The 25,173-nt window shown below is 46.0% G+C and overlaps 1 protein-coding gene across 6 annotated transcripts in view; it reads left to right on the top strand.

Annotated features, from left to right (window-relative positions):
• Positions 1 to 25,173, top strand: part of CTIF (cap binding complex dependent translation initiation factor) — a 144,538-nt gene that overhangs the window by 92,484 nt on the left and 26,881 nt on the right. For 4 of the 6 annotated variants that reach the window (XM_085567185.1, XM_021535535.3, XM_085567188.1 and 1 more), the window contains 2 exons: positions 11,998 to 12,439; positions 14,209 to 14,538. In XM_085567185.1, coding sequence (XP_085423311.1) covers positions 11,998 to 12,439; positions 14,209 to 14,538 — 772 coding nt within the window. The remainder of the gene's footprint in view (positions 1 to 11,997; positions 12,440 to 14,208; positions 14,539 to 25,173) is intronic. The other 2 variants (XM_085567186.1, XM_085567187.1) reach the window with 1 other exon arrangement.

Genomic DNA, 25,173 nt, shown 5'->3' on the forward strand with positions numbered 1-25,173 from the left:
ATTTAGAAGCTTTGAACCAGTGATGAAGGACAGGTCATGTTTTCAGGAACAAATGTAATAAAGGGTGCATATCCAAAAGGAATCACAGAATTGTTTGGGTTGGAAGGAACCTTGAAAATCACCTCATTACAACCCCCTTCCATGGGCAGGAACATCTTCCACTATCCCAGGGTGCTCCAAGCGCCATCCAGCCTGGCCCTGGGCACTTCCAGGGATCCAGGGACAGGCACAGCTTCTCTGGGCACCCTGTGCCAGGGCCTGCCCACCCTCACAGTCAATAATTTCTTTCTAATACCTAATTTGAATATCATCTTCTTTAATTTAAAATTAAACCCTCTTGTCCTAATCATTGAATATGTCAAAATAGAGGGATCCCGTAAGGATCATCAAGTCCAACTCCCTGCTTCTCACAGTACTACCTAAAACTAAACTACTTGACTAAAAAAGCTGCACTAGCTGAAGCTGAGCCTCCTCTAGAACAAGATTAAGAGCTCCTTAATGTAGTGCTGGTCCTTTGTGATAAGTCTCCTCAAGGAAATTAGTGTTCATACTTGTGGCAATCCCAGCTGTGGGTGCTTGCCCTGCCTGCCTGAGCAGAGCTGGTGATGGCAGGGCCACAGCTGAGGGGCTGGCAGAAGGTAGTTTAGAGACAGATCATCATTTTGGTTTGATTTTCTGCAACATCACTGGGTGTTATTGCACTAAATTAATTCTCAGGGCTGCAGGTCCCCAGAACACAATACCAACCGAGCAGTTTGTTCCTAGCAGGGCTCAGCTGGGTGATTCTGTTACTGTGACCTAATGAATTACAGCGCGTGAGCAGGCGGACGTATTGTCTGCGTGTGCCACTGGCTGTGCCTTTCAGCTGGGACATCACTCCCTTATCTTGTGTTTGCCATGCCATCCTGCATCAGCAGAGTCCTTAACTTGCTGTTAGATGTGCTGCTGGTGTGCTGGAGCTGGACTGGAGGGCCCTAAGGGCAAGAGGAGAGAGAGGTGTGATGGGTCACGCAGGGCCACCTGGCTTGGTGACCAGCAGTGGGCACCAGGAGGAGGGTGAGAGGAACATGTAATGCTTCTTTCCAGCAGTGCTCTCTCCTTCTTAATGGTTTGACTTGATGATCTTAAGTTTTCTTTCCCTTGTGAGTAGTGAATGGCTGCAAGAAAGTCTCTACAGAGCCTTCCCCAACTCTCTAAGCCTTTCCTCATAAGAGAGATGATCCAGAGCTCTCTGAGCAATTTTTGGTCCTCCTCCTGGAACACCTTTGTCATCTTCAAAGAGTCCTAGAAGAGTTTCATCTGGGAGGGGCTTTAAAGATCATCCTGTTCCACCCCCTGCCATGGGCAAGGACACCTTCCCCTACCCAGGTTTCTCCAAGCCCCATCCAGCCTGGCCTTGGACACTTCCAGAGGTCCAGGGGCAGCCACAGCTGCTCTGGGAAACTTGTGCTGGGCCTTCCTCACCCTCACAGAAATAATTTCTTCCTAACATCTGATCTAAATCTCACCTTTTTAAGTTTAAATCCATTCCCCCTTATCCTATTCCTACCTGTGTAAAAAGTCTGTGTAAAAAGTCACTCTCTTGTTTTTATAAGCACTCTTTAAGTACTGGAAGTCAGCAGTGAGTTCTCCCTTAAGCCTCTTTTCTCGAGGTGAACATACCCAGTTTCCCTAACCTTTCTCCAGAGCAGAGGGGCTCCAGCCCTCAGAGCATCTCCATGGCCTCTTCTAGACTCAATTCAGCAGGTCCATGTCTTTGATATTGCTTGTATTGGTGTTGCTTTGGTAGCTGATGGTGTTATTTATTTTTTTGAGGAAGGTCTTCATTGTGGTGCAGGCATGGGGTATAGGACAGGTCACAGAGAAAGAATGCACGAGCCATCCCGAGGGCAGACAGACAGAGAGATGGACAACAAAACACCTCATCAGTGTTTCACCAGCCTCAAGGTGTCTTTTGGCAAAGGACTGCTCTCAGCATCTGCCCTTCAGCTGGGAGGAAACTGAAGTGGAAAGGTGGAAAGAGTCTGTAGCTGGACCTTCCCCTACTGCAGACCTTACAGTGGCCATCAGATCCTCCTGTGAGTGAGCCCTGCCACCCATGGGCAGGCCCTGCAGGGCTTCTCTCTCAGTGTCACACAGTGCAAAACACGGCTGACTACGTGATGCTGTGTCAGCCAGCCAGAATTGAGGGAAGGAAATATAGCAGCAGGTTCCTCTGCACTAGGAAACCGATCTGTTATTCAAATGGCTTTCTCTTTGGTGGAGTGTTTCCGGCACGGCTCCTCAGCACTGGAAATGGATTTATCCATCTACACCTTGTGTTTCAGCATGAGTTTGTGGAGGTGTTGTCAGCAGCTGGCTTGCTGGAGTGAATATGAGGTGAAATAACTTGTTTCTTTCTCGTGCTTTCCATCCTCAAGTATAAATGTGCCACTGCGTTGGAGTGAGCACCCAAAGCTGCCAAGTTCCTCCCCAAAGTATCTGGCAACTGAGCTCAGAGGTAAGGGTAGGCACAGGTTGGTACTTTCAGTGGGTATAAATTACAGGCTTTATGGCACCCACTGTCTCATACGATGTCCTTCAATGAAATTAATTTGAAGAAACCCAGCAGCACTTCAGTGGTGTGCTTGCATGGTTTGGTGACTTCCAGTTTTTGACCAGGGCAAGTAGCCACCCTCTCAGCAAAAGAGCATCTTCCACCCACTTCTTCTCCTTGCAAGCCCAAGCTGGGGACGTTGGTCCCGGGGACCTGGGAGGTAGCAAGAAGCTGAAGCTCTGCAGGGCCTCCTGGCATGGTTAGTGTGTGAAGAAGTTGCCAACTTAAGTTGTTTGGGCTCTTGTTGCAGGAACAATATTTCTGTCTGACCCCAGTTAGCAACTGATGTTTGCAAAATAAAGAAGTCAAGGCACTGTAAATACTTTCCATTCCGGCTCTTGTCTCAGCCCAAAATATTAGTATTAAAAATATTGCATCTATTATATGCAGCTAATATCTCTTCTGGCACATAAATCACCCAGGGATTTTTCATCCCCATATTAAAAAAAAAAAAAAGTAACTGTGCTCTATTTTTGGTTGTTAACTATTTTGTTTCCATTTATTCCTACTACAGCCACAGCAGTCTGTCTCCAAGGGACCATCTGTGGGAAAGAGAGTTCCTAGATTGATTCAGAAGGTGTCAGGGTCATTGACAGGCATGAAGGCGCTGAGTCTCTGCTTTTTCTCTGATAATGTCTTTATTTAGCGTGACAGCCTCCAGGGCACGAGTGGACAGCAGGCTTCTTTCTTTCGTTTAAACTAACATTGCTCCAGCCATTCCCAGCATTGTACAGATGCTATGGATCTTCCTGATTTCCTGGTAAAGCCGGGGGTGCAAGTCCCCAAGCAGCAAGGGCCAACAGCTACGTGACATCAAGCTGCAGAAGGTGGCCCAGATCTGTGCCTCCCCCAGGCAGTGTGTTCCCGTCCAAACCGACAAGTGAAAACTCATCCAAGAGAAATTAAGTTTTGGGAGTGAATCAGACCCTGGCACAGCTTAGCAATTCTGTGGGAGTGCTAGGGGCAGCATGAGAGAGGACACAGGAGTGGGGTCAGGAGCAGAGAACTCCTCTTGTTGAAGGTGACCCTGCTCATTGCAGAGGGGGTTGGCTAAATGACCTGTAAAAGGCCCCTTCCATCTCAAACCATCTATAATTCTATGAACTCCTTTTTGACAGTGAAACAGAGTTAAGTAAACATTCAGGAAACAGCTTAGGATTGTCACTGGATTGCAATAAATCAATTTCTGGATCAATCCTGGCTCCTAAATCTCTACATTAAATGCTATAGGCTGATGCATCTTGTTTAAATAATTTAGTTTAATGTGTTTAATAAAGGATTCTGGCATACCTAAGTCTGAAGCATCTCTGCAGCTTGGCTTGATGTGTCCCTGTGTCGGAAGTAATCGCTTGCCATTGACTTTGGGTCATCTCATATGTCTGGACAGCTGTCAGGAGATCCTGTCAAATCTTGCCTCAGCTCCTACAGGAAAGACATTTATTTCTTCACTAGAAAGCACTGGTATAAATAGGATATGGAAAAAAAAAAAACCCTAGGATGTCTCCTTGCTGCAGGTCAAAGAGGCACAGGGGTCTAAAGGAAGACAGCTGAACACAAAGGCAGCAGGTGGAGGCTCATTGTACTATTTAGGATGTGTCTTGGGGGACAGACCACAGAGGATGGTGGTGGGCTGTGTCTGTGCATCTTGGCGTGGGTTTAAAGTTTATATCTCTTGGAGGATTATCAGATCTTGGGTTAACTGATCAGCCTGGGTGTATTTTTAAAGAAGGCAGCCTGGAGTCTGAAGTATAAGCTCTTTTATTGCCAAGTAGTAAAAGATGATTCCGTATTCATTCAAGCCACATTCTTACCAGTAGTCCAGGATCCGTTTGTGTTTGGGAAACATTGTGTACTGTGGTCGTGTCTTAATTTAAACTGTTTTGTCTAAACTGGACTCAGTTCCTTGTCACTGTGTTTTCCGATGGTTTTTATGTAATTTTTGCAACCTTGTTTGCAGTACTCTGAGAATCCAACAACGTAATTCCAAGTAATGTAGTTTATGAAGAGAGTAATTTCCAAGCAATTTCTACATGAAATCACAGCAGTGATTTCTACACCAGTCACAGCAGTCAGCCTTGAAGTCCAGGAGATGCCTTCCTACCCAGTTGTCCACTCTGTGCAATAAAGGCCGCTATCTTGACATCCCTCATGATTTGTGGGAGATCCAGCAAAGCATTAAAAGAGCTGTTTCAGAGCTATCTTACATGCCATCTGTACTTAGGATATCTTTCCCAAGCTGGTGTTGCAAAACAGCTCCTTAAATTCCTCCTGAAGATTCATTTCCATGAAGCTTGGAAGAAAATAGCTGACTCAGGCAGCCTGTGCAGCCAAGCATTGCAGAGTGTGAGGGCTGTCCCTGGGCTTCAGCAGGGGTGAGGTTTGCTTTTCTGTGCTTTTGAGTCCATCCCAAGGGGTGTTGTGCCATGTCCCCTCACCCCAGCAGCACTGTCTCTGCTCCTGCAACACAATCTGCAGGCTGGTGGGCCTGTGAGTGGGGTGGGAGAAGTTGGTCATTCATCCATTTCCTTGTGAGTCAGTGGGAATTTTGGATGTAAAGATGCAGCAGAATCACAGTAATACAATAGTTCAGGTTCAAAGAGACCTTTAAAGTTCATCCAGTCCCATCCCCTGCCATGGTTAGGGACATGTTCCACTAGACCATGGTTGCTCAGAGCCCTGTGCAACCTGGCCTTGAACATTTCTGGGAGCAGGGCAACCAACCCGTCTATGAGGAGCCTGTGCTGGTGTTGTACAACCATCATTGTGAAAATCAGTGCTACCATGTTGGTTTATAGTGAGTTTAATCATGCTCTAGAGGTCCAAACAAAATCATCTCTAGCTAACAAAGGCAGATGTGATGTCCATCCCAAAGGAAGGGTAGTCAGCAGTGGTTGTACCTCAGAACCAAGGTGGTGGCAAAGAGCATTCTGCCCATGTAGGTGACTCACATGAGTGTTTCATAATGCTTTTCCCACCAGGCAGAGACTCTGAGCCTCATCACAAACATCTCTCCCCTCATAGCATTATTTTGGTTGGCTGTGCTTGTCTGCTGGCATTCATTGTATGTTTGTAAAGATGCATATGTGTAAGACTTAAAGTATGCACTTCATCTCAGCTGTTCAAAGATGGTTTTAAATCTTGATCACCACCATTTTGACAAGTGGACTTTCTACACTTCCAAGATGCCATGTCTGTCCAGATGACGTGGGCTCAGTCTAGCAGTTGGGGTGGTCTCTACCCCTGGTGACAGAAAGGCATGAAAGAAGTGTGAATAATTTCATTTTTGTTTTCAGGAGTGAACATGACATCTTGTTCCCTTCTCATCTGAGAAAAATGCAAACAAAAATGAAACTGGAGCCAAGTGAAACCAGTTTGAGAGAGAAAGCCAAAGGGAAAACACAACACGAATTCTGTGTGCTTCATCCTTGGAGCTGGTGGTTATTGCTTTCTGTGGGGTTTTGAGGTTTTTGATTAAATTGTGTGGAACCATCAAGCTTATTCGAGTGTTTCCCCTTCTCAACCATAGCAAGGATAGGGCCAGGGCTGGGCTGTGATGCTCCCTGCTGCCGAAGCAGTACTGAGTTATCATTATCCATTCATGTGAAACATCAGAGTGCCTTTGATGGAGGTAGGCTTGCTGAAGAGTACTTCTGGGGGAAGTCAGGCCTCTAGAATAGAAATTCAGACCTTTTTCCTCATTATATCAATAACAATATTCCCCAGACTACTTGGTACTTACCTCTTGGTAGTTTTAGATGCAATAAAATTCCATCTTGTCCTAACTGGGATCCTTCAGTCTCTCCAGTCTGGACCACAACATCTCTTACATGCTCAAAGCCAGTGATGATGGATGTTTCTGCCGAAATCTCTCCACAAGTGCCTGCTTTGGGATGCCAATCCAATTGTTTGTGGTTTGGCTGGAATATGCTTAGTTAAGAAAGACTGGGCATGGAGACATGAGTTTGTTCAGGGGTTGTTTCAGAGGATTTTGCTTTTTCCTGCCCTTTCCTTCTTCAGGCTGAGTTTCCTAGGCAGCTAGCTAGTACAGCCAGAAATAACCCACATGCTAAATTGAGAATTTTACTCTTTGGTGGTGATTCTAAGAGGGTCCCTTTCTTAATTGCCCTCCTTCAATGGAAAATTGTGTTGAGATTTCCAGAAAGAAGATGAGAGGGGTGGCCTGACATCCCACAGTGAGCCCCACCAGTCCTCCATTTGCAGGAGAAGCTGCTGAGTTCCTTGGGGATGCTCTGCTCCCCCAGCCTTTAGGGGTGTCATGGATAAGAGGGATCTGGGGTCATTATGGGAATGGAAGGTCCCACAGAGTCCATTCCTGCAGATCCTGGAAGTCTTCCAGGGCAGGCTGGATGGGGCACCCTGATGTAGTGGAAGGTGTCCTCCCCATGGCAGGGAGGTGGAATGGAATGATCTTTAAGGTCCCTTCCAAACCAAGCCAAAGATTCTGTAATCTTAATCCATCTTTTGCAACAACCTTTGCTAGTTAGTAGCAGGTGTTTTAATAACAAAGCTGATCACAAGATACTTCCAAGACTTAGCATTATATTCCTGATCCTCACACAGAGATGAGACCCTGCCCAAGCAGAAAAAAGGGTGAAGAGAAACTTACTGTCTGTCAAATGCAGTGAGAAATGTGCTCTTTCAAGCACCGGAAGCATTCAAGGAGTGGAGAAGGTTGTCTGAGTGTCTGCAAGTCCATTTTAGCTGTTAATTACTGAATGGCCCTGGCCATGCCCACCAGGTATTCTGCTCTGCACAAAAGCAGGACTAAATCATAATTTCAGCTCTGCAAGGAGCTTATGGTGTCCTGGAGGGTTTGTGCCGTGGGGAAGTTGGCTGAGATTGAGGGCAAGTATCTAGGCAGGTTCTCCAAAGGCAGGAACCAGCATTTGCAGAGACCTGGTCCCTCAGTCCCAGGATGGGATTTCAGTCTGTTTGGCCATACAGGGTGCTCTGTGTTGTGGAGTAAGTGTCTTTAAGTGCTACTGGAAATGTATAGAACAGTTTAAGTGGGAAAAGATCTCTCTGAGTATCAAGTCCAACCATTCTCTCAGCACTGTCCAGCCCACCACTGAGCCGTGTCCCCAGATACCACATCCACACAGCTTTTAAGCCTCTCTAGGGATGGGGACTCCACCACTGCCCTGGGCAGCTGTGCCAGGGCTGGACAGCGCTTTCAATTGAGGAATTGCCCCAGTATCCAATCTAAACCTCACCTGGCACAGCTTGAGGCCTTTTCCTCTTGTCATGTCCCTTGTTCCCTGAGAAAAAAGCCTGACACCCATCTGTCAGCATCCTCCTGTCAGAGCCAGAAGGTCCCTTCTGAGCCTCCTTTTCTCCAGGCTGAGCCACCTGAGCTCCCTCAGGTGCCCATCATGGGACCACCTCCCAGTGTTTGTAGGAATTGCTTAGCCAGATCTCTGTGCAGCCACCAGAAGAATGCAGGCCCACATTGTCCTCCAGCTTCCCACATGCCAGACAAATGGTGGAGGCTCTCAAAAGATTCATCTCACTCATGGGAATATGGGCAAGGCTGACAGGACAGAGCAACTGTGTTTTAGACCACAGCTGTCCACGTGTCTAGAGTTATTTTCCCCTGACTTGTGCCTTCCTGCTCCTTTCCTTGGGAGCAAACTGTGTAGTAAAAACTTGCAGGAATCATGTATTTCTGAGCACGTAGGCTGGTAATCACTGAGACAGCTGAAGCCTTAGATTTGTTTGCGTAGGCTTCTCCAACAGAACAGACATTTGTCAGATCTAAATTCTGTTGAAAGGTATCTCATTTAGTTAATTAAATTTTAAAAAATGGGTGGAGAAACAATAGCAGAAGCAATACCATCCTATTTCCAGCTTGGCAGCCCTGACTGTCTCCCCTTGGTTTTTAGGACTTTTGCAATTTCTTTGTAACTCTCAATGTCTCTTTAGTTTCCATTTTGTCTGATGGCCAAATCCCACTGAAGTCAGGGGGAGTTTTGAACTGAATTGGAATTTGGCCTTTGAAGTGAAAATAGTTATTTAATGTTAAATGGAGTCAAGAGATAAGAAACCATTGTACTGCCCAGATACTTTTTCTTGCAGCTGAATTATGGTTCTCTACAAGGCACTGCATCCTTATGGCTAAGGACAAGCAGAGGGGGACAGAGGAAGGATTTCCCAGTAACTGCAGCAGTTTTCTGGGGTGAATTCTTGCTTTACTTGGAGGTGTTGCTATGTGATTCAAGCTTCCTCTTCCTCCCTTCAGCATCTCAAACCTAAAAGCCTGGGTTGGGAGGTGCATTTGGGTGCTTCCCTGGGCTTGGCACATCACCCCAAGGCACCATCTTGGGACGTCACCTTAAGCTGCCATCTGAGCACCTACAGCCTTTGAACAAGCACAAGGCTGTTTCCAATAACGCACAATGGGATTGCGGCAGGACACCCGGATTCCCATTTTGTCCTATCCTGGGGCTCTCTTTGTCCCCAGCACCTTCAGAGCCAGTATGGGTTGTCCCAACTTCTCAGGCTTTCCGATGCTGTTCAGTCAAGAAAGTTTTAAGATCTGAGCCCTCTTCTCCCTGCTTTTGGCTCTTCTTCCCTGCAGATCCTATTTCTTCTTGGCTTTTCTTCTTTGCTGGGGTGTTGGGAAGATAAAAGCACACGAGTCTTTGCCTGAATGCTGGATGATTGTCTAGACCCCTGACTGCTGCCAAGTCACAGACATTGCTCCTTGTTTGCCATTCTCCTTCCTTTGCCTTTTATTTCTTGCAATTTTTTTCCCAAAACTTTTTTAACTCTGATGTTTTCACCCTTTGGCCAGTGACTGCACAGCTTACATCTGTGTTTGCTCTGCCCCTTGCCATAGGGACATCACTTTTAGCTATCCTGTGGAGGGGGCAGGGCTGCTGCTCTCCCCTGTCATATTGCAAGAGCCCCAAAATGAACAATTTTGCACATTCCACATTGGCTTAACTAGGTGTTTTTTTAATCTTAAACCTTTTTTTCATTCATAGCTCTTAAACATTAAGGGTTTGGTTTGTAATATGTCTTTAGAAAAAAAATTGTCTCTGTGTGCATGTCTTGAAGAAATTTGTGGCCAAGTTTGGTTCCCAGCTCATTTCCAGGAATTTTCCCTTGCTTCTGAAATTATAGCCATGTCTTTGTGCAACTTCTGTAATTTCTGTGCAATATTTACAAATTAAATAAAGTAGCAAGCTGACTGGCTTATAAGCCAGGACTTGAAGTGCAATCAAACAGTTAAACTCAGATGTCTGAGAGAAGAGCAAAACCACAGAAAGCAAAACTCTTGTACACTCGGGCCTGTGAGAGCTTAGTACCAGATAAGGTTTTTAACTAACTTTTATTTTGACATTCCCCTTTTAATAAGCACTGCTCTTTACAAAGCGGTTTAAGTGATTGCATTACTGAGAGGAAACAAATAAATGCCAGGAAAACTTGATGTGGAGAATCTGTACTCATAAAATGCTTGTAGGCTCCAGCAAACAGGAAAGCTTTTCGCATCTCCATTTTGGTTTTTTTTTTTTCCTTTTTTTTTTTAATTCTCTGCCATTCAGTTTGCAAGGAAAAAAAAAAAAAGAAAAAAAAAAAGATCAAAAGCCACACACTGACTATCTCAGAAAACCGGATCTGGTGTTCTAAGAGTAAACACAAATTCCTTCAGTGCCATGAACAAGCCTCTTCGTCCTGCATTTGTTAAACACAAGCCCTCACTCATTATGGTTAAAAGCCAATTGGCCTCAGAAAATAGGTTTTGACTCCTGGGGATGCCAAGGAATACAGATTCCGTGGGCAGATGGCTTTGGCAGGCAGGGTTGGAGACTGCTGACCATTGAAATGTATTTGTGAATGGTTGCTTCCTTCATCCGAGCTCCCTTAGCTGAGCAGTGCCAGTGATGAAAATAAAACTGATTGCTGTGGGATGGGTTTAAAGCAAACACTGCTATTTATCCAGATTGGGGTGGGGGTTTGGGATAAGGAGTGAGGCTGACCAGGGGTTTTATCATGGCTACAGAACTAATACAGAGACAAACCACAGTGGTTACCACAGGGCTCGAAGTTGTTTCCTTGCTTTTGGGGCTGATAGTGAGGAGATGTCATGTGAAACTCTCTAGCACTGCTCCCAGCAGCCTTGTAAAGGCTGAGCATTAAAACACCTCACGGGCTCTCAGAGCCAAGACCAATATCAAAGAGGCAGCAGGCAGGGGATGCCAGCATGCCTAGGGTGGCCGTTCTTAAGACCCAGCCCTGGAGAAGGCAGCCAGTGCCAGACCATCTCCATCTTAGGTGCATCCTGGATGAGGGCATTCCGGCTCTGCCTTCTCCACTGGGGTCAGCCACGCTGCAGCCTGTTTGGAAATCCGAGATGCCTGAGACTGCCAAAGCATTTCTTCCATTCAACTCTTGTTTTTTTGGGGATTTGCCATCTCAGCTACCGCTTACAGCCAGCACTCAGGGGTTTGCTCACTCTTTCTGAGATGTTGTAGTCTCTCGAGTAAACCCTTTGGGGGCAGTTTCTCCTCTCTGTGGCTGTTGTATTTCTGTGTTACCCATTTGGAGCTCTGTACACGCAGGCCTCTCTCTGGAGGTTGTGGTCCTGCATGCCATGCCCTCAATGATGCCAGAGCCAAGTATGATCCTCTTTTCATCCATGCGTGTGTCCCGTCCTGGTGTAGTAGTGCTGAAAGATATGTATAAAATAAGGGCAAACAAAACCATTTGGTATGGGCAGATTACCAGTTTACTTAGTATCTTGCTTCTTAGTTATTTTTTGTCACTTAGAAATCCCTGATACACTTAAACTAGCTCACTGCAAACCCAAGCAGGAGTGTGCCGTGTTGGTAGGCAAGAGAAGAAGGTGATGCTGTAGGCCAGGTGTATCAGGAGATCTAAAGCCTTAAGAAAAAAAAAAAATCTGGTATTTCTTGCCTAACTGACTTGCTGCTGCTGTTTTTCCTGGTTAGTGTGGAAGTAACACAGAAACCTGAGAGAATTTAATGCAAAAACCTGGGAGAATTTTTCTTGGGAACAAAGTCACATTATCCAACCTCACAAAAACTTTCAGCTGAAATATGACTGTCACTGAAAGAAATTTAGAGGCATGAGTTGTTACATGACAAGAAATTGCCTCCCCATTTGTCATCCCCTGCCTAGGGCCTAGCTGTTTGGTAGAACAGATGTGTTGGCCCAACAGAACCATGAAGGAATGAGTGAACTTCCTTTGACTTTCTTCCACTTTTTTTTTTAATACACTGTCATTCAGTTTTCAAAATGAAAAACAAACTAAACAACCAAACCAAAAAACCTCTTTGGTTTCCAGCTAACAGGAGTTAAAATTTTCTATTTCCTGTGGCCAACTAACTTCTCAATGACTTTCTTTGACTTTCCAGACGACAGCAGAGACTTCCCAGCGGGAACAAGTCTCAGCAGCACACGGATCATCAGCAGGGTGGCACCAAGCATAACAGGGACCACCAGAAACTCTACCAAGGAGGCCAGGCCCCTCACTCCTCGGGCAGGACGGGCCACCACGGCTACAGCCAGAACCGGAGATGGCACCACAACCAGAAGCACTCTCCCAACGACAAAGAAACGCACAGAAACGCCAAAGAGACTGAGAATCTGAAAATCGAGGACAGCTCCGTGTGCACGGCGCACGTCCCCACCGAGGCGCCCCGAGGCCCCGAGGCCGTGGAGAAGCAATCCCCGCAGAGCATCCCCGAGCCCGAGACCAAGCGGAAAGACAGTGTCCACGAGCGTGCTGGGGACAGACCCAAGATCAATTTGCTTCAGTCTTCTAAAGACAGGCTGAGGAGGAGACTAAAAGAAAAGGTATTATTTCTTGGATTAACTTTTTCTGAGGGTCTGGCCGATGGCTGATCTCCGTGCAAAGGGTGGGGTGAGCTCAAGGGAGGTTTTCATCAATGCTTCCAGCTTACTTTAATCCCCCAGTGTCAGCAATTCACTTGAGGTGTCTTTGTGCTTCTTCAGGAGTCCTTTTATTGAAAGAATTGAGGCTCTGAGCTTGACTTCTAGGTGAGGCTGCTACCAGCTTGAGCTCTCCATGGACTGGGAGCTCTCCCCTTTTCCTTAAGGGAAGGCTGGTGCACACGTGAGCTCCCTCCTGATCTGAAGAGCTCAGTCACTTTTCAAAAAAACATGTAAAAAATGGCCATTTGTCTCTGAAACTACAGAGCTAAATCCCAAACTTTGACTCTAGTTGGACTCCACTGCTTTAAAGCTGATACCCATTTATCTCTGACTGTAGTTGGACTCTGCTGCTTTAAAGCTGATATCCATTTATCTCTGCAATGAATTGAAATGCCCTTATCTCCCCCCTTCCTTCCAACAACCCAACAATAACAAAAGTATTGCACGCAAGTGACGGAGGAGAAATCCTTTTTGGAAACAATATTCAGCCACAGATTTCTGAGGAATTTGGAGATGATATCTCCATTTGCTCCCTGTGAAACTCAGATTCTTTCTCTTGAGACTCTTCTGTCAGACTGTAAAAAGCATCCATAGTGTTATCTCTAATGAGATTTCCAAAATATAGAGCAAAAATAACCTGAACATAGGCAATTCCATGGGAGTGCATGCTGGAAATGTATACCTTTGAATGCATGAGCATTTACTATTTCTAGATGTGGCATGAGGGGGAGTAAGAGATTTTGTTAGTTATTTTTGTGTACTTTAAAGAAATGGGAGTAAAGTAGAGACTTTCAGAGTATTCATTTAGTGCTATTCTCAGAAATTTAGAGTCTTGTAAGACTAAAAATCTCATCAGCACCCACTCTTGGGTGGGTGTTGTCAACATAACCAGAGTCTTGATGAGAGGTTTGGACAACTCCCTTGGGGATTGGATTTCCTACAGATCTGTATTATATAAGATTGATTTGGAGGGGTAGAAGATAGCAAACGAGAACAAGCAAGATGCATGCCTAATACTGAGGAAAAAGGAGCAAATGCATACTAAAATATTGAATAGAAGTAATAATTTCTGTGGTAATGATGGGAAGTGAAAAGTGTAACAGGCAAGAGATGGAAAAGTCAAGAGTATTTTGAATGCTGGGACCATGTGACTTTTTGATCTCAATTTACATCATGAAGTGTATGTTAAAAATATATTTTTATATAGATATATCTATTTGTATGTATATCTTTTATATTAAATATATATATAAAATACATTTTTATGAGATTGTTGTCTGAAGATTTTGCAAACATCAGTGCATTTTCTAAAGAGAAGCAAAAAAATGTCCATTATAATGATGTCACGGACACCAGAAACTGGTCCAAGATGCCAAAGGCAGTCAGAAGTGATCAGACTTTGGCATCCTGGCTCAGGACCGTCAAGGACATCTTCTCCTTGAGCTGAGGGATAGGACTTCGGGATTGAGTGGTGTGGGAAATGAAGAAAGGGGAAATTTCTGGGGCAGGATGCATGCGCTTATGCTTTCCAATGCTGAGTTTATACCATTGTGCCACTAAAAATTGCTTTGTCTTTTCTCTTTTTATTTATGTCCTCCCAATCCCCTTCCCCTTTTGCTGTTTGTGCAAGGACATGGGCTGATAATATCTGTTTTTTCCTTGTGTAACAGACGCCTTGTCTTTCCCTTTTCACGGACCAGGACGAAGTCACGGTGGAAACCACCGACCCTGAAAAGAATAAAATGGACAAATTAATTGAAATTCTCAACAGCATGAGGAACAACAGCAGTGATGTTGACTCCAAGCTCACCACCTTCATGGAGGAGGCCCAGAACTCCACCAACTCTGAGGAGATGCTGGGGGAGATAGTCAAGACCATCTATCAGAAAGCGGTGACAGACCGCAGCTTTGCTTCCACAGCAGCCAAGCTCTGTGACAAAATGGCCCTTTTCATGGTGGAAGGAACCAAATTCCGGAGTCTGCTCCTCAATATGTTGCAGGTAATGAGATAAAGTTAGTTGTTCAGATGCCTGTAGCATCATCTCAATTTGTCTTACCATTTATTTGGAGCTGAGCTGTTACCAAATTCCTTTTAAACCCAATTGATGAGTTGAGATTGGACCTGTGGTTTTGTCTGTGCACATCTTTAATGGTTACCAGAGATAATGTGACACAGAGGGCATTATCAAGGTACTCTTCATTCTCATTTCATGAACTCTACATGGCACTGTGGCTTCTCACACCAGGGCCTGTCTGCGTAATGAGTCAGCTCTTTGAGGCAGTATCACCATGGCATGAAAAGAAATTAACTGGGAGCATCTCTCAATGTAGGTTGTTGGAGAGGAGACCAGCACCAGCAGCACCAGAACAAGTCTCTGGCACCAGGATGGTCCCTGAGCAGGCTGTAGGCTGCACCACCTGGCTGAAGGGCTTGAGTCTGGTTTCTGACTGCAAACAGAACTGAAATAATTGCGTATTTTCTCATTATTCTGGATGACTTGTTTATTGATATTGGTTGGTTGTTGTGCTCCAAAACCATCAGTGACAGCAAAGTTGCAGAGGGGAGGAAAAAGCAGAGGCTCTGATCGCTGGTCCATGAGGTTAATGATTGGATTTGGTGGTCTTGGAGATCTTTTCCTGCCTGAGTGATTCTATAATCATGTTAGATGAGGAGAAAAAAGGTTTATCCTCAGCTGCCCATGGTCTGCTGGGAGGATTGTGTTTTACTATAGTGCCACCATCAGAGAGGGCAGTTGTTTTCTGGGAAAGCATCACATGCACCTCCAATTTTCTGCCTCTGAAGACAGAGTTGAAACCATGAATTTCCATCCTCAATTTAAGGTTCATTTCCATGTGGCTGTTCCCTCACACACCATCTGTGGGACATGCAGAGCTCACTTTTCATTTCTCTGCTCTCCATACAAGTCTGTTACTCAGCACCATTCCAGTTTTTGACTCATCTTCTCCTTGCTGCTGTTGTTGGAAATGCTCTCTTGGATACTGTGGCTGGCTGGCTGTACCTTGAGTTGGCTTTGGGGCAACACAGCAAGTAGGGATATAAGTAATATAAAACAGTAAAAATCAATATCAGATAATTCTGCACAGTGACTGGTCCAGCTTTGCTTTTTTCTTTGCTCTGTGTGCATGGCAAACACAACATCTCTCCCCATGCCCACTCCCCCCTGCAAAGCCCTTGGCCAGCATACATATCTGCCCATTACCTGTACCAGGTGGTGATTTTTTCCAGATGAGTATTTCCAAAGGAAACATCAATCAGAATAAAGGAAATTGCAGACAGAATCAGTCCCAGAATTAGCAGCAAGGGGATGGAGGGAGCTCTAAACCTGCTGTGCATCCCATTCCTCCCATACCAGGTCACTCTTGAATCTTTCCCCGTTAGGTTGAGCAATCTAAGAAATCCAGACTAAAGCCCAGGAATGATGGCCAGAGAGCAGGAGGGTGTTAGCCCACAGTTGATGCTGATGGCAATCCTGGGTTAGCTAGGACTCTTCCAGTTTGCTTTATTCTCTTGCCCCAGCAATTTTACCCATGCAAACAAACACAGTAAACTGATTTATACTGCAGCATCCTGTGCAAGACTGAGTGGCTTCCCATTCAGCTCTTCCTAGTATGAATGTAGGATAAATTATATATCTCCTATCTTCAGAAAGACTCAAAGTGCTTCTCAGGAATGTGTTGCCAGTCACAGTGTGATGGGAGCGTTGTGGAGAGCTGAAGTGCAAAGAGGGAGCGGGGTGTGTGGGTGACCGAGTTCATGTGCCGAGAAATATACAAAAGGGATTTGTTCAGCCCCAAACTGCACATCTTTTATAAGTGTTTTCATGCGCAAAAGGTGACAGATCACTACAGGTCAAAAGCAAAGTGCTGTGTGAAATTGAATAATTTAACATTTCCTTTCTGATAGTAAAGGATTTTGACTTTCTTCAAGCACTCAAATCACTCCAATCAGATGCACCCAAACTGATTCCTAAATACTTCGGTCAAGCCCTAAACCAGGAATATTTTCAGGTATTCAGGTCTGATAGCCCTGGCTGGAGAGCCGGGTATGAGGCATGAAAGAGTCATTGCATCTGCCTTGGTGTGAAATAAGGAGGTTGATTATCAACATCAATATGGTATGTTGGAACTGATACGATGTATTATCAGCATTAAGAATTGGATATTATCTCATGTTACAGAGTAACGTGAATATCCCATTAATGTATGGTATATTAATACGTTGATATAAATGTTATTATCCATATGTATATACATTCATACACACACAGATATATGTATATATCTATATATATCCATATGTTACAATCATATTTTTATATGATTGATGGTTGGACATTACCCAGCTACAGTCCTGGCCCTTCCACCATCAGATATTTTCCGTCAGCCATTTTTAGATAATTCACCATTAATTAAAAAAGAAAAATAAACCTTTAATAAAACGCTTGCTGCAGAGCAGGATTTGTGTCTCTCTAGCACCTTTCAGACTAATCTGATCCCCGGACGTAAGGAGCTCGGCTTGCTGGGCACCGGCGAGCTGGGGAATTACTGTGCCGGGGTGTGATAAATCGGGATCAGTGTGATCCCTCCCCGTGCTGCTGGCGCCTGGGGCTGCACTGCTCACCCCCCCATCTGCTCCCAGCAGATGCTCCTGTTTTGTAGGGGCTTGTTTGTCCCTTTCCCTCAGGACTGCGATGGCAACAGCTCACCCCCACCAGAGAACCTCAGGAATTGATGCATAAACCCATTGAGGTGCCTTGCCAAGCATGGTCACACCTACAGACAGCATCTCTATACCTGTAGACAGTGTCCCTGTACCCTGCTGGACCTTAAAACCAGCAGCAAGGTGTTTTTTTCCCTGCAAAACAGGCAGTAAACTGTCTTTTTAACCTGGTTCCTCTTCTATTTTCAGGTGTTGACAAGGTGCTCATGCTCAAGGGTTGCACATGTTCACAGCTTATCTCAGGGTACTTGTTTTGATCCCAAAAGAGATGCCAGTGCTGCAGCATGGGAGTGTTGTCACATCATCCCCCTCCCTGCCAGCAGCTCGTCTGAAGAGCTTCCCTACAGCCAACATGGTCCACTTCATCCTCTGAGGGGATCCATCAGAAAAACTCTGGTTTGAATTTATCCTTCACTCCATGTTTTGGTCCAAAATGTTGGCTAAGTCTTGAAATAGGCTGCTGCCAGCCTCTCCAGAAAAGAGATGTGGAAAGGGGAGTCATGGGGTAGACAGCTGGTAGAGCTTCCATGTGGGAGCTTGGCACTGGGGGGGAAATCATTTGGCATCTGAGTTGTCCAGCCCTGGCGCAGGCTGCCCAGGCAAGTGGTGGAGACACCTTTTCTGCAGGGATTTAAAGGCTCTGTGGGTGTAGCACTTGGGGACCTGGGTCAGTGGTGGTCTGGGCTGTGCTGAGGGAGTGGTTGGACTTGATGATCTTAGAAGGCTTTTCCAACCTGTGATTTGGGTTTGATTTTCTCCTCATCGAGTTTGGTTTAGTCGTTTGGTAGCAAGAGAGATTTTGAGCTGTGTGAGCCTTTGGGATGGACCTGGGAGCTTGGATGTCTGGGGACATGAAAGAACATCTTAGTGGACACATATATAAGTTATTCATGCCTCTAGAAATACCTTCTTAATTAATACATTGAAAGTAATTCTCCTTTGAGAGGTTTTTGCTTGTCATAGTTTCACTCACTGGCATGCCCAGGCTTTTTTTTTTTTTTTTTTTCCAGTGGGGGGGTGTTAAGCAATGTGCCACAAACCCTTCACATGTAACATAAGTTGGAGTACTCCTCTGCTGGAACAACCGTGCTCTTTATAGCAGAGCTGTGTCTGCATCTGAGCTATGCAGAGCCAAGTGTATTATTAGAGTGAACATCACTGGGGCTGTAATTGTACACTGCTCCCCTTGGCAACCACAGCCAACAGCACATCAAACAGAAGGCTGATACTTTCTTTTAATAATAATTTAAAAAAACCCAAAAATGATGAAATGAACATCCCGACACAGAGCAGCAGAGCCCGCTGGCCTGCTGCCAGGGCCAGTGCCTGGTACATCCCTGCACATGGAACTGCCTTGGTGCCAGAGGAGAAGGGCTGGTTCTGCTGGATCCCTGTGGCTTGCCTTGCTGCATGCCCTGTTGGATACCCTGTGGCATACCCTAATGTATATCCCATTTCACACCCTAATGCATACCCTAAGGCACACTGCACTTGATACGTCACAGGATACTCTGTGGCATACCCTAATGCATCCCAAAATTTATACCCTAATGCATGCTCAGTGGTGTACCTTAGTGCATATCCTGTTGGATGCCCTGTGGCATTCCCTGGTGAATATCTTGTGGTACAGCCTAATGCACTTCCCATGGTGTATCCTATGGTACATCCTAAACACACCTTATTACTTAGCCTAATGCACTTCCCATGGTGTATCCTATGGTACATCCTAAAATATACTTTACTACATACCCTAATCTACTTCCCGTGGTGTATCCTATGGTACATCCTAATGCACACCCTATTGCATACCATAATACATTCCCTATGGCATACCCTATGGTACACCCTAGTGCATTCCCTATAGTATAAGCTAAAGCTTTCCTTATGGTATATCCTAATGCTTTCCCTAATACACATCCTATTGCACACCCAAATGCATACCTTATGATTTACCTTACTGTATATCTTGTTGGATACCCTGTGGCATGCCCTAATGAATACTCCATGGTATATCCTCATGCATTCTCTGTGGCATACCCTAATGAAAATACCCCGTTGCCCACCCTAATGCTCCCTATGCATACCCTATGGTTTGCTTTATTGCCTGCACTGTTGCACATCCTGATACATTCCCAATGGCAAATCCAGTTGCACACCCACAAAGGGTTTCTTCATCCTCTTACTGCAGCCTCTTGATGCCCCAGAAATGGCTCTTTGTTGGTTCAGTGCTGTGCTTGGGTCTGGATGTAGAAACTTCATGGAAACACAGAACATCCTGAGCCAGAAGGGACCCACAAGGATAACAGACTCCAGCCCCTCACCCTGCACAGGCACCTCAGTGACCCCTGAGAATGTTGTCCAAACATTCCTGGAGCCATACCCATTCCCTGGGAAGCCTGGTCAGTGCCCCACCACACTCTGGGGGAAGAGCCTTTTCCTCATATCCAACCTAACCCTCCCTGGCAGTGCTCCAACCATTCCCAGTGTCCTGTCCCTGGTCACACAGAGCAGAGATCAGTGCCTGACCCTTCTCTGCACATTACAAAGAGGTTGTAACTGCATTGAGTCTCCCCTCAGCTTCTTCTCCAGGCTGAACAAACCAAGTGCCCTCAGCCCCTCCTTGGATGGCTTCCTCTCCAGACTCTTCCCCTCTAGACCCTTGAGATAAATACTGGGGTTTTGGCAGAGGTTTCACTTCAGTCTCAGTGGCCTTGGTTGGGTTTGAGATGATTGGTGTGACCATTTATAGAGGGGCTCAACCAGGAAGGTGGCCAAAAATCCATTTCTGCCATCCCAGGTGGGGGATGGAAGAGGAGAATTTAGGCTGAAGCATTTCTTGGGATGTAGGCATTGTGGCATGAGGCACTGGAGAACTGACTGATTGCCTCTAGTAAATGTGGGTGCAGTGTTGAAGTGTTTGCCAAGTGGATCATGAGGATTTGGGAGGAATGAGCTGAAGTTCTTCCTGTCCTGTAGCATTTTTAGTCTGAGCAAACAACCTCCCAGTCATAGCAGCCCTTTCAGCCCTTTCAGACACTGGGTGGATACTGTGGGAGCTGGGACATGGAAGTTGGTTGGAATTGATGATCTTGGAAGTCTTTCCCAACCCTAATGGTTCTATGATGTTTTGTGTTATTCTAAGTAATGCATTAATGGTTAATGCTGAAAGGCAGACATTTTTTTCTTTTCTCAACATGATTATTGGTGAAGAACAGTTTGTGGTTTGGCAGAAGTGGAGGCAGGAAGATCCAAGTGTGGCTGGAGAGTATCTGACCTCTACACCATGTCCAGCATTGACTGCAAAAACCAATCAGTCCTCTTTCTGTGGCTGTTCTTAATATAATTAAATTACAGATGGTCCAGTCTGTGCACATAAATCAGAGTGGTACCACTTGTCTCTGGAGGGGCATTGCCCAGCAGACATCAGTTGCTTCACTGAGAGGTGGGGGAAAAAGTTCCAGTGCCCCTGGAGCAGGTCCTAAAGCCGTACAAGTTGTGCTCATGTGCCACAGCAGTGAGCTCAGCTCCATAGAGCAGCACTACATCCATCTCTCTAAAATCTGTACATAAACAAACATTGCAGCCTTTGGTTTCTCCTCCAGAGGAGTTTGGTGAGCTCTTCCCCCAGTGAGTTGGAGATTCAGTGGGGAAAACCTCCTTGGCTCGAGCTGCTCTCCATGGCTGGCTGTGCAGATGAGGAACATCTTGGTGGTGAACCTCAGAATGGATGCCAGCTCCTCAGAAGCCCAGCACAAGCACAGAAATAGCAAATGATGCTGCCCTTGTATAGACAGTTTCATTAAGGGGTTTTCAGAAACTTCTAGAGCTTGGAAACCTTTCTTCCCTTACATTTCTGATATTGATAACTATCAAACCATCCTGCTTTTGTAAATCACTGTGGGACTCCCCCAGCAAAAACTTTGTGTAGCTTTGAAGAGATTTATTTTCTATACGCCCAGGCAATTCAAAGGCAGTTCTAAATTCGTGCACACTCATATATCTATGCAGTGCTTGAAGGGGCATGGGGAATGCAGCCCGTGGGTGGCTCCAAGGAGCATCCCCAGCTGCTGCATCCTCCTGCTCTCAAGCACAGAGAAAAATAGTGGAAAGGAGACAACATTCCCTAGTTTTTGCCCATGCTTGTGTCTCTGGAGACATTCTCCGATTTTTTGCAGTGTATTTACTATTTTATTTTTATTATTTATTATTGTACCATTTTTATCACTTGATTCTTGTATTCAATTACTTCTTATTTTGTTCATATGTCAATATATATGCTTATTGCATAAATATTAATTATGTATGTTTTTATATTTGTATGTTTGTTTTCATATATTTATATTTTTATATATTTGCTAATGGTACATATTAGCATTATGTAAGTTACAATGTTAGTAACTTTTTTTTTTTTAATTCTGACTATGGTTTGTTTTGGGTTTTTTTTCCCCCTTCTTTTGCATAGTCATCCGGAGCCAAACACACCCGTGCAAGTGTCGGCAGCAGGCAGGAGAGGGAGCCCGGGGAGCGGGCTGGCAGCCTGCCTGAGCCGACAGGTGATGGGCAGGGCTGGGCATCAATTCGTGCTGGCCCTGCTTTTACCCCGAGCCCGGCTAAGCCGGGTCTGCCTGCCCGTCCTAACCGTGCCGGGCTTGGCCACGGGAGGCTCCAGGAGCCGCTGGCACATGGGTCCCGTGCAGGGCTGGGAGCTACTGGAGAGCCCTGGATTAAATGTCCGGCTGCGTGCTTTGAGCTTGCCACTTCTCCCAAGCGGAACGGTGACTGTAGGAACCACCCAGCTCCTCTGCGGCCCTTCCATGGCAAAGGGAACGTGGTGGGGGCCAGGGGGCACTGGGCAGCACCTCCCTGCAGGGCCGTGGTGAGGTGAGGGAGGGGTTAATGGAACCCAAGAGGACAGGTTTTAACGAAGTGCAGAAAAAGGGACAGTTTAGCACTGATAGGAAGGCGAGGATGAGGACAGGAGCTGTGCCACACAAGCATTAGGAACTGGGGATAGTTGATCCAGATCCTAAATTAAACAAGCAGTGGGTTTGCACTGCACATCAGTGCTCAGTGTGAGTCCAGGGGTAGGTTTTGGGATCATGTTGAGTTGCAGCTGGAGGTGGCCACAGGGCCACTGATGTAGCAGTGAGTGTCACAGGGGGATGACAAGAGGATTGTCCCCACTGCTGTGCAGGTCTCTGGGGTCTGGAGTCTGTCCAATGCAGCCATGCTCATGGCTCTGCACAAGAAAGGTGTTCGGTTTAGACTAGCAGTACATGGTGCAGTTGAGAGTTTGGTGGGAAGCAGGATTAATTTTCTAAAAAAAAAAATCCCTTCCAGTTTAAAGACTGGCATATCTGGCATATTTGATTTTAATTCAATGTGCTGATAAGGTTTTATACCTTATACTTTGCAGTGCTCGGATGTGTTGTGCAAAAATATCCATCACTTTTAGTTCATAAATATATGTGTGGCTTCTTCTTTTCACCTTGGAGGGGCCAAGATTTCAAACTTACAGTGGGGACCAGCTCATGCTCCAGCATATGATGGGACCACAGGGATGGTACTTAGTGTCTCATTGTCTCTCCAGGCACTGGGTGCTCTGGGCATCTCCCAGTGATGGTGAGACCCAGCAGAGCCTCCATCCTATTGCTTTTGTGTGTTGGTGGTGAAGAGTGTCAGGAGCACCCCTGGCAAAACTGCTGCTGCCTGCTAAAAGCACAGCTGAGTTCAGAGCTGGGAGCTGGGGTGTGGGACCCGTGCACACCCTGTGCATGGGCTCAAGTGTGGAGCAGAGGCTGTTCTGGTCTCTAGGTGGAGACTGCAGACTGCTCAGCCTGCCTGCATCCCGGGGACAGAGCCAGGCAGCAGCCTTCTGCTGGGGTGGGCTCCTGGCTGCCCCCAGCCATTGCTGGTGGGTGAGGATCCTGGGGGTCCTGGTAAAAAAGCAGAAATAAAAAAAAAAAAAAGACTCAAAATCCATGTACCCATTGATGAGAGGTGAGGAAAAGCAGGCAGACACTTCAGTGTTGAGACCTCTCCAGATTGAACTAAACTGGCATCAGCTCCTGCTCTCTTGTTTACTCCCAAAAGGCTCAAACCCATGGGATGTAGGAGTATGTTCCTGTCAGTCCAGGGGCTCAGCTGGCCCATGGCAGCCTCCTCACAGGCCATCTGCTCCTGCCTGCTCCAGCCCAAATCCAGCTCAGACTGTTGCAGCCACCCCAAGGTGGGGATTTTGGGATGATGCTGGGTTGGAGGATCCCCTCTCCCCATACGCACAGACACCCTGCTCTGCCCTGCTCTTAGCTGACTCCCTTCACCTCACCTGGGGACAGGAGTTTTGGAGGCTCACTGAGTCCCTGTGATGCATCCCTACCTGGGACTCATCCCACAAACCCCACACTCCCCAGTCATTTTGTCAGGGTATGAAGCATCCTGCTGACACAGGAGCACCTCTGGAGAAGCAGGTGCCAGCGACCTCCTGTGCCAAGATCAGGGCAGGTGGATGTGCCAACATCAGCCCAAAGATGGGATTTGGTTAGAAGGATGTTGGAGAGGGAAGCACCTCTTTTCTCCCCAAAGAAGGGGGGAAATGAGGTAACATAAACTTTGCCCATCCCTGGCTTTACTTGGATGCGGGCCCATGGCATACAGAGGGTGGTCTTGGGCTCACCAACAGGAAATCTCTTGTTTGAAGGTTTTCTAGCTGAGTCACAAGTTTCTGTACCAGATTCAGTTTCTAGCCAAGTGAGCATGGCTGCTGTGGTGGCACCCAGAGTGATGGTCCCATGGGACCTGCAGCTTGAGCACCCTCAGCATCCTCCAGGCAAGCTTAGGCTCAGGGTTTTTTCATTGCTGGGTATTTTGGTGTGTAGCTATTTGTCAGAATCTGGATTTGGAGAATGAGTGCTTCCAACAAAGTTCACATTCCCTTTACCTCCCCTGTGGTGTTCATTTTGCACAAAATGGAACAAGATTGTCTTTAAGGCCCCTTCCAAACCATTCTGTGATAACATTTCCAGTCCAGGAGCAGCAAGAACTGAAAGTGAGGACAGAAACAGCAAAGTGTCCATCAGCTAAGGAGACAGTTTCAGGATGGAGAAACAAAACCTTTCCATTTCTGCTTTGTTTTGAGTAAAGTGTGTTTCCTTGATTCTCTAGTATTCCATCCCATGCCATCCAGTGGTCTTACACAGTGATGCTCAAAGTCTGCCAACATGTAGCAAAATACATCATGGTAATCATGGACATCCCTTTAGAGATACAAAGGATGGAGGAATTGAGAGTGTTTCCAGGTTGATTTTTTCTGCAGTGTGTAATCTTTCTGTAATCTTAGCTTTCCCAGCATGGATAGGCAGCTTCAGAGGCATTGTAGGGTGCTCCATACCTATATGCTGCAGGGGATAAGCAAAAAATATTAATACATCTTTCACATCCACTAAAAAAAAAATAAAAACCAGCCAAATACAACATTTTTTACAGCAAAAGCTCCCTGGCTACATAGAATTTGTAAATATTAGCCTCTGAGAAAGATTTTCTGAGCTCCTTTGTGTAAATAACATTTTTTTAGCAGACTGGCACTTCACCTCCAGGTCTCCATTTTCAAGTGGTCGCTCGTCCCCCCATCCCAGGGCTGCATTTCCAGCAGGGAGATCTTGCACTGGTACACAATGCCCATGGGGTGCCTGGTGGTGGGAGAGACGTGGTGAAAAGCAGATGGAGGAGATAAGAAGGGTGACAGCCCCTTTGCTCTCCAGCATGTTTGCTCAGCAATGCTGAGTGCTGGGCCAGAGCCACCACCTCCCTGCAGACTAAACAGTTGCAGTGTTTTCTCTCCCATGACCGAAAGAATTTAGTAAAGGGTCCCAGTATGAAACTTTACACGAACTCT

The sequence above is a fragment of the Lonchura striata genome, chromosome Z, assembly GCF_050655825.1.
Source record: "Lonchura striata isolate lonStrDom1 chromosome Z, ASM5065582v1, whole genome shotgun sequence".
Lineage (NCBI taxonomy): Eukaryota > Metazoa > Chordata > Aves > Passeriformes > Estrildidae > Lonchura > Lonchura striata.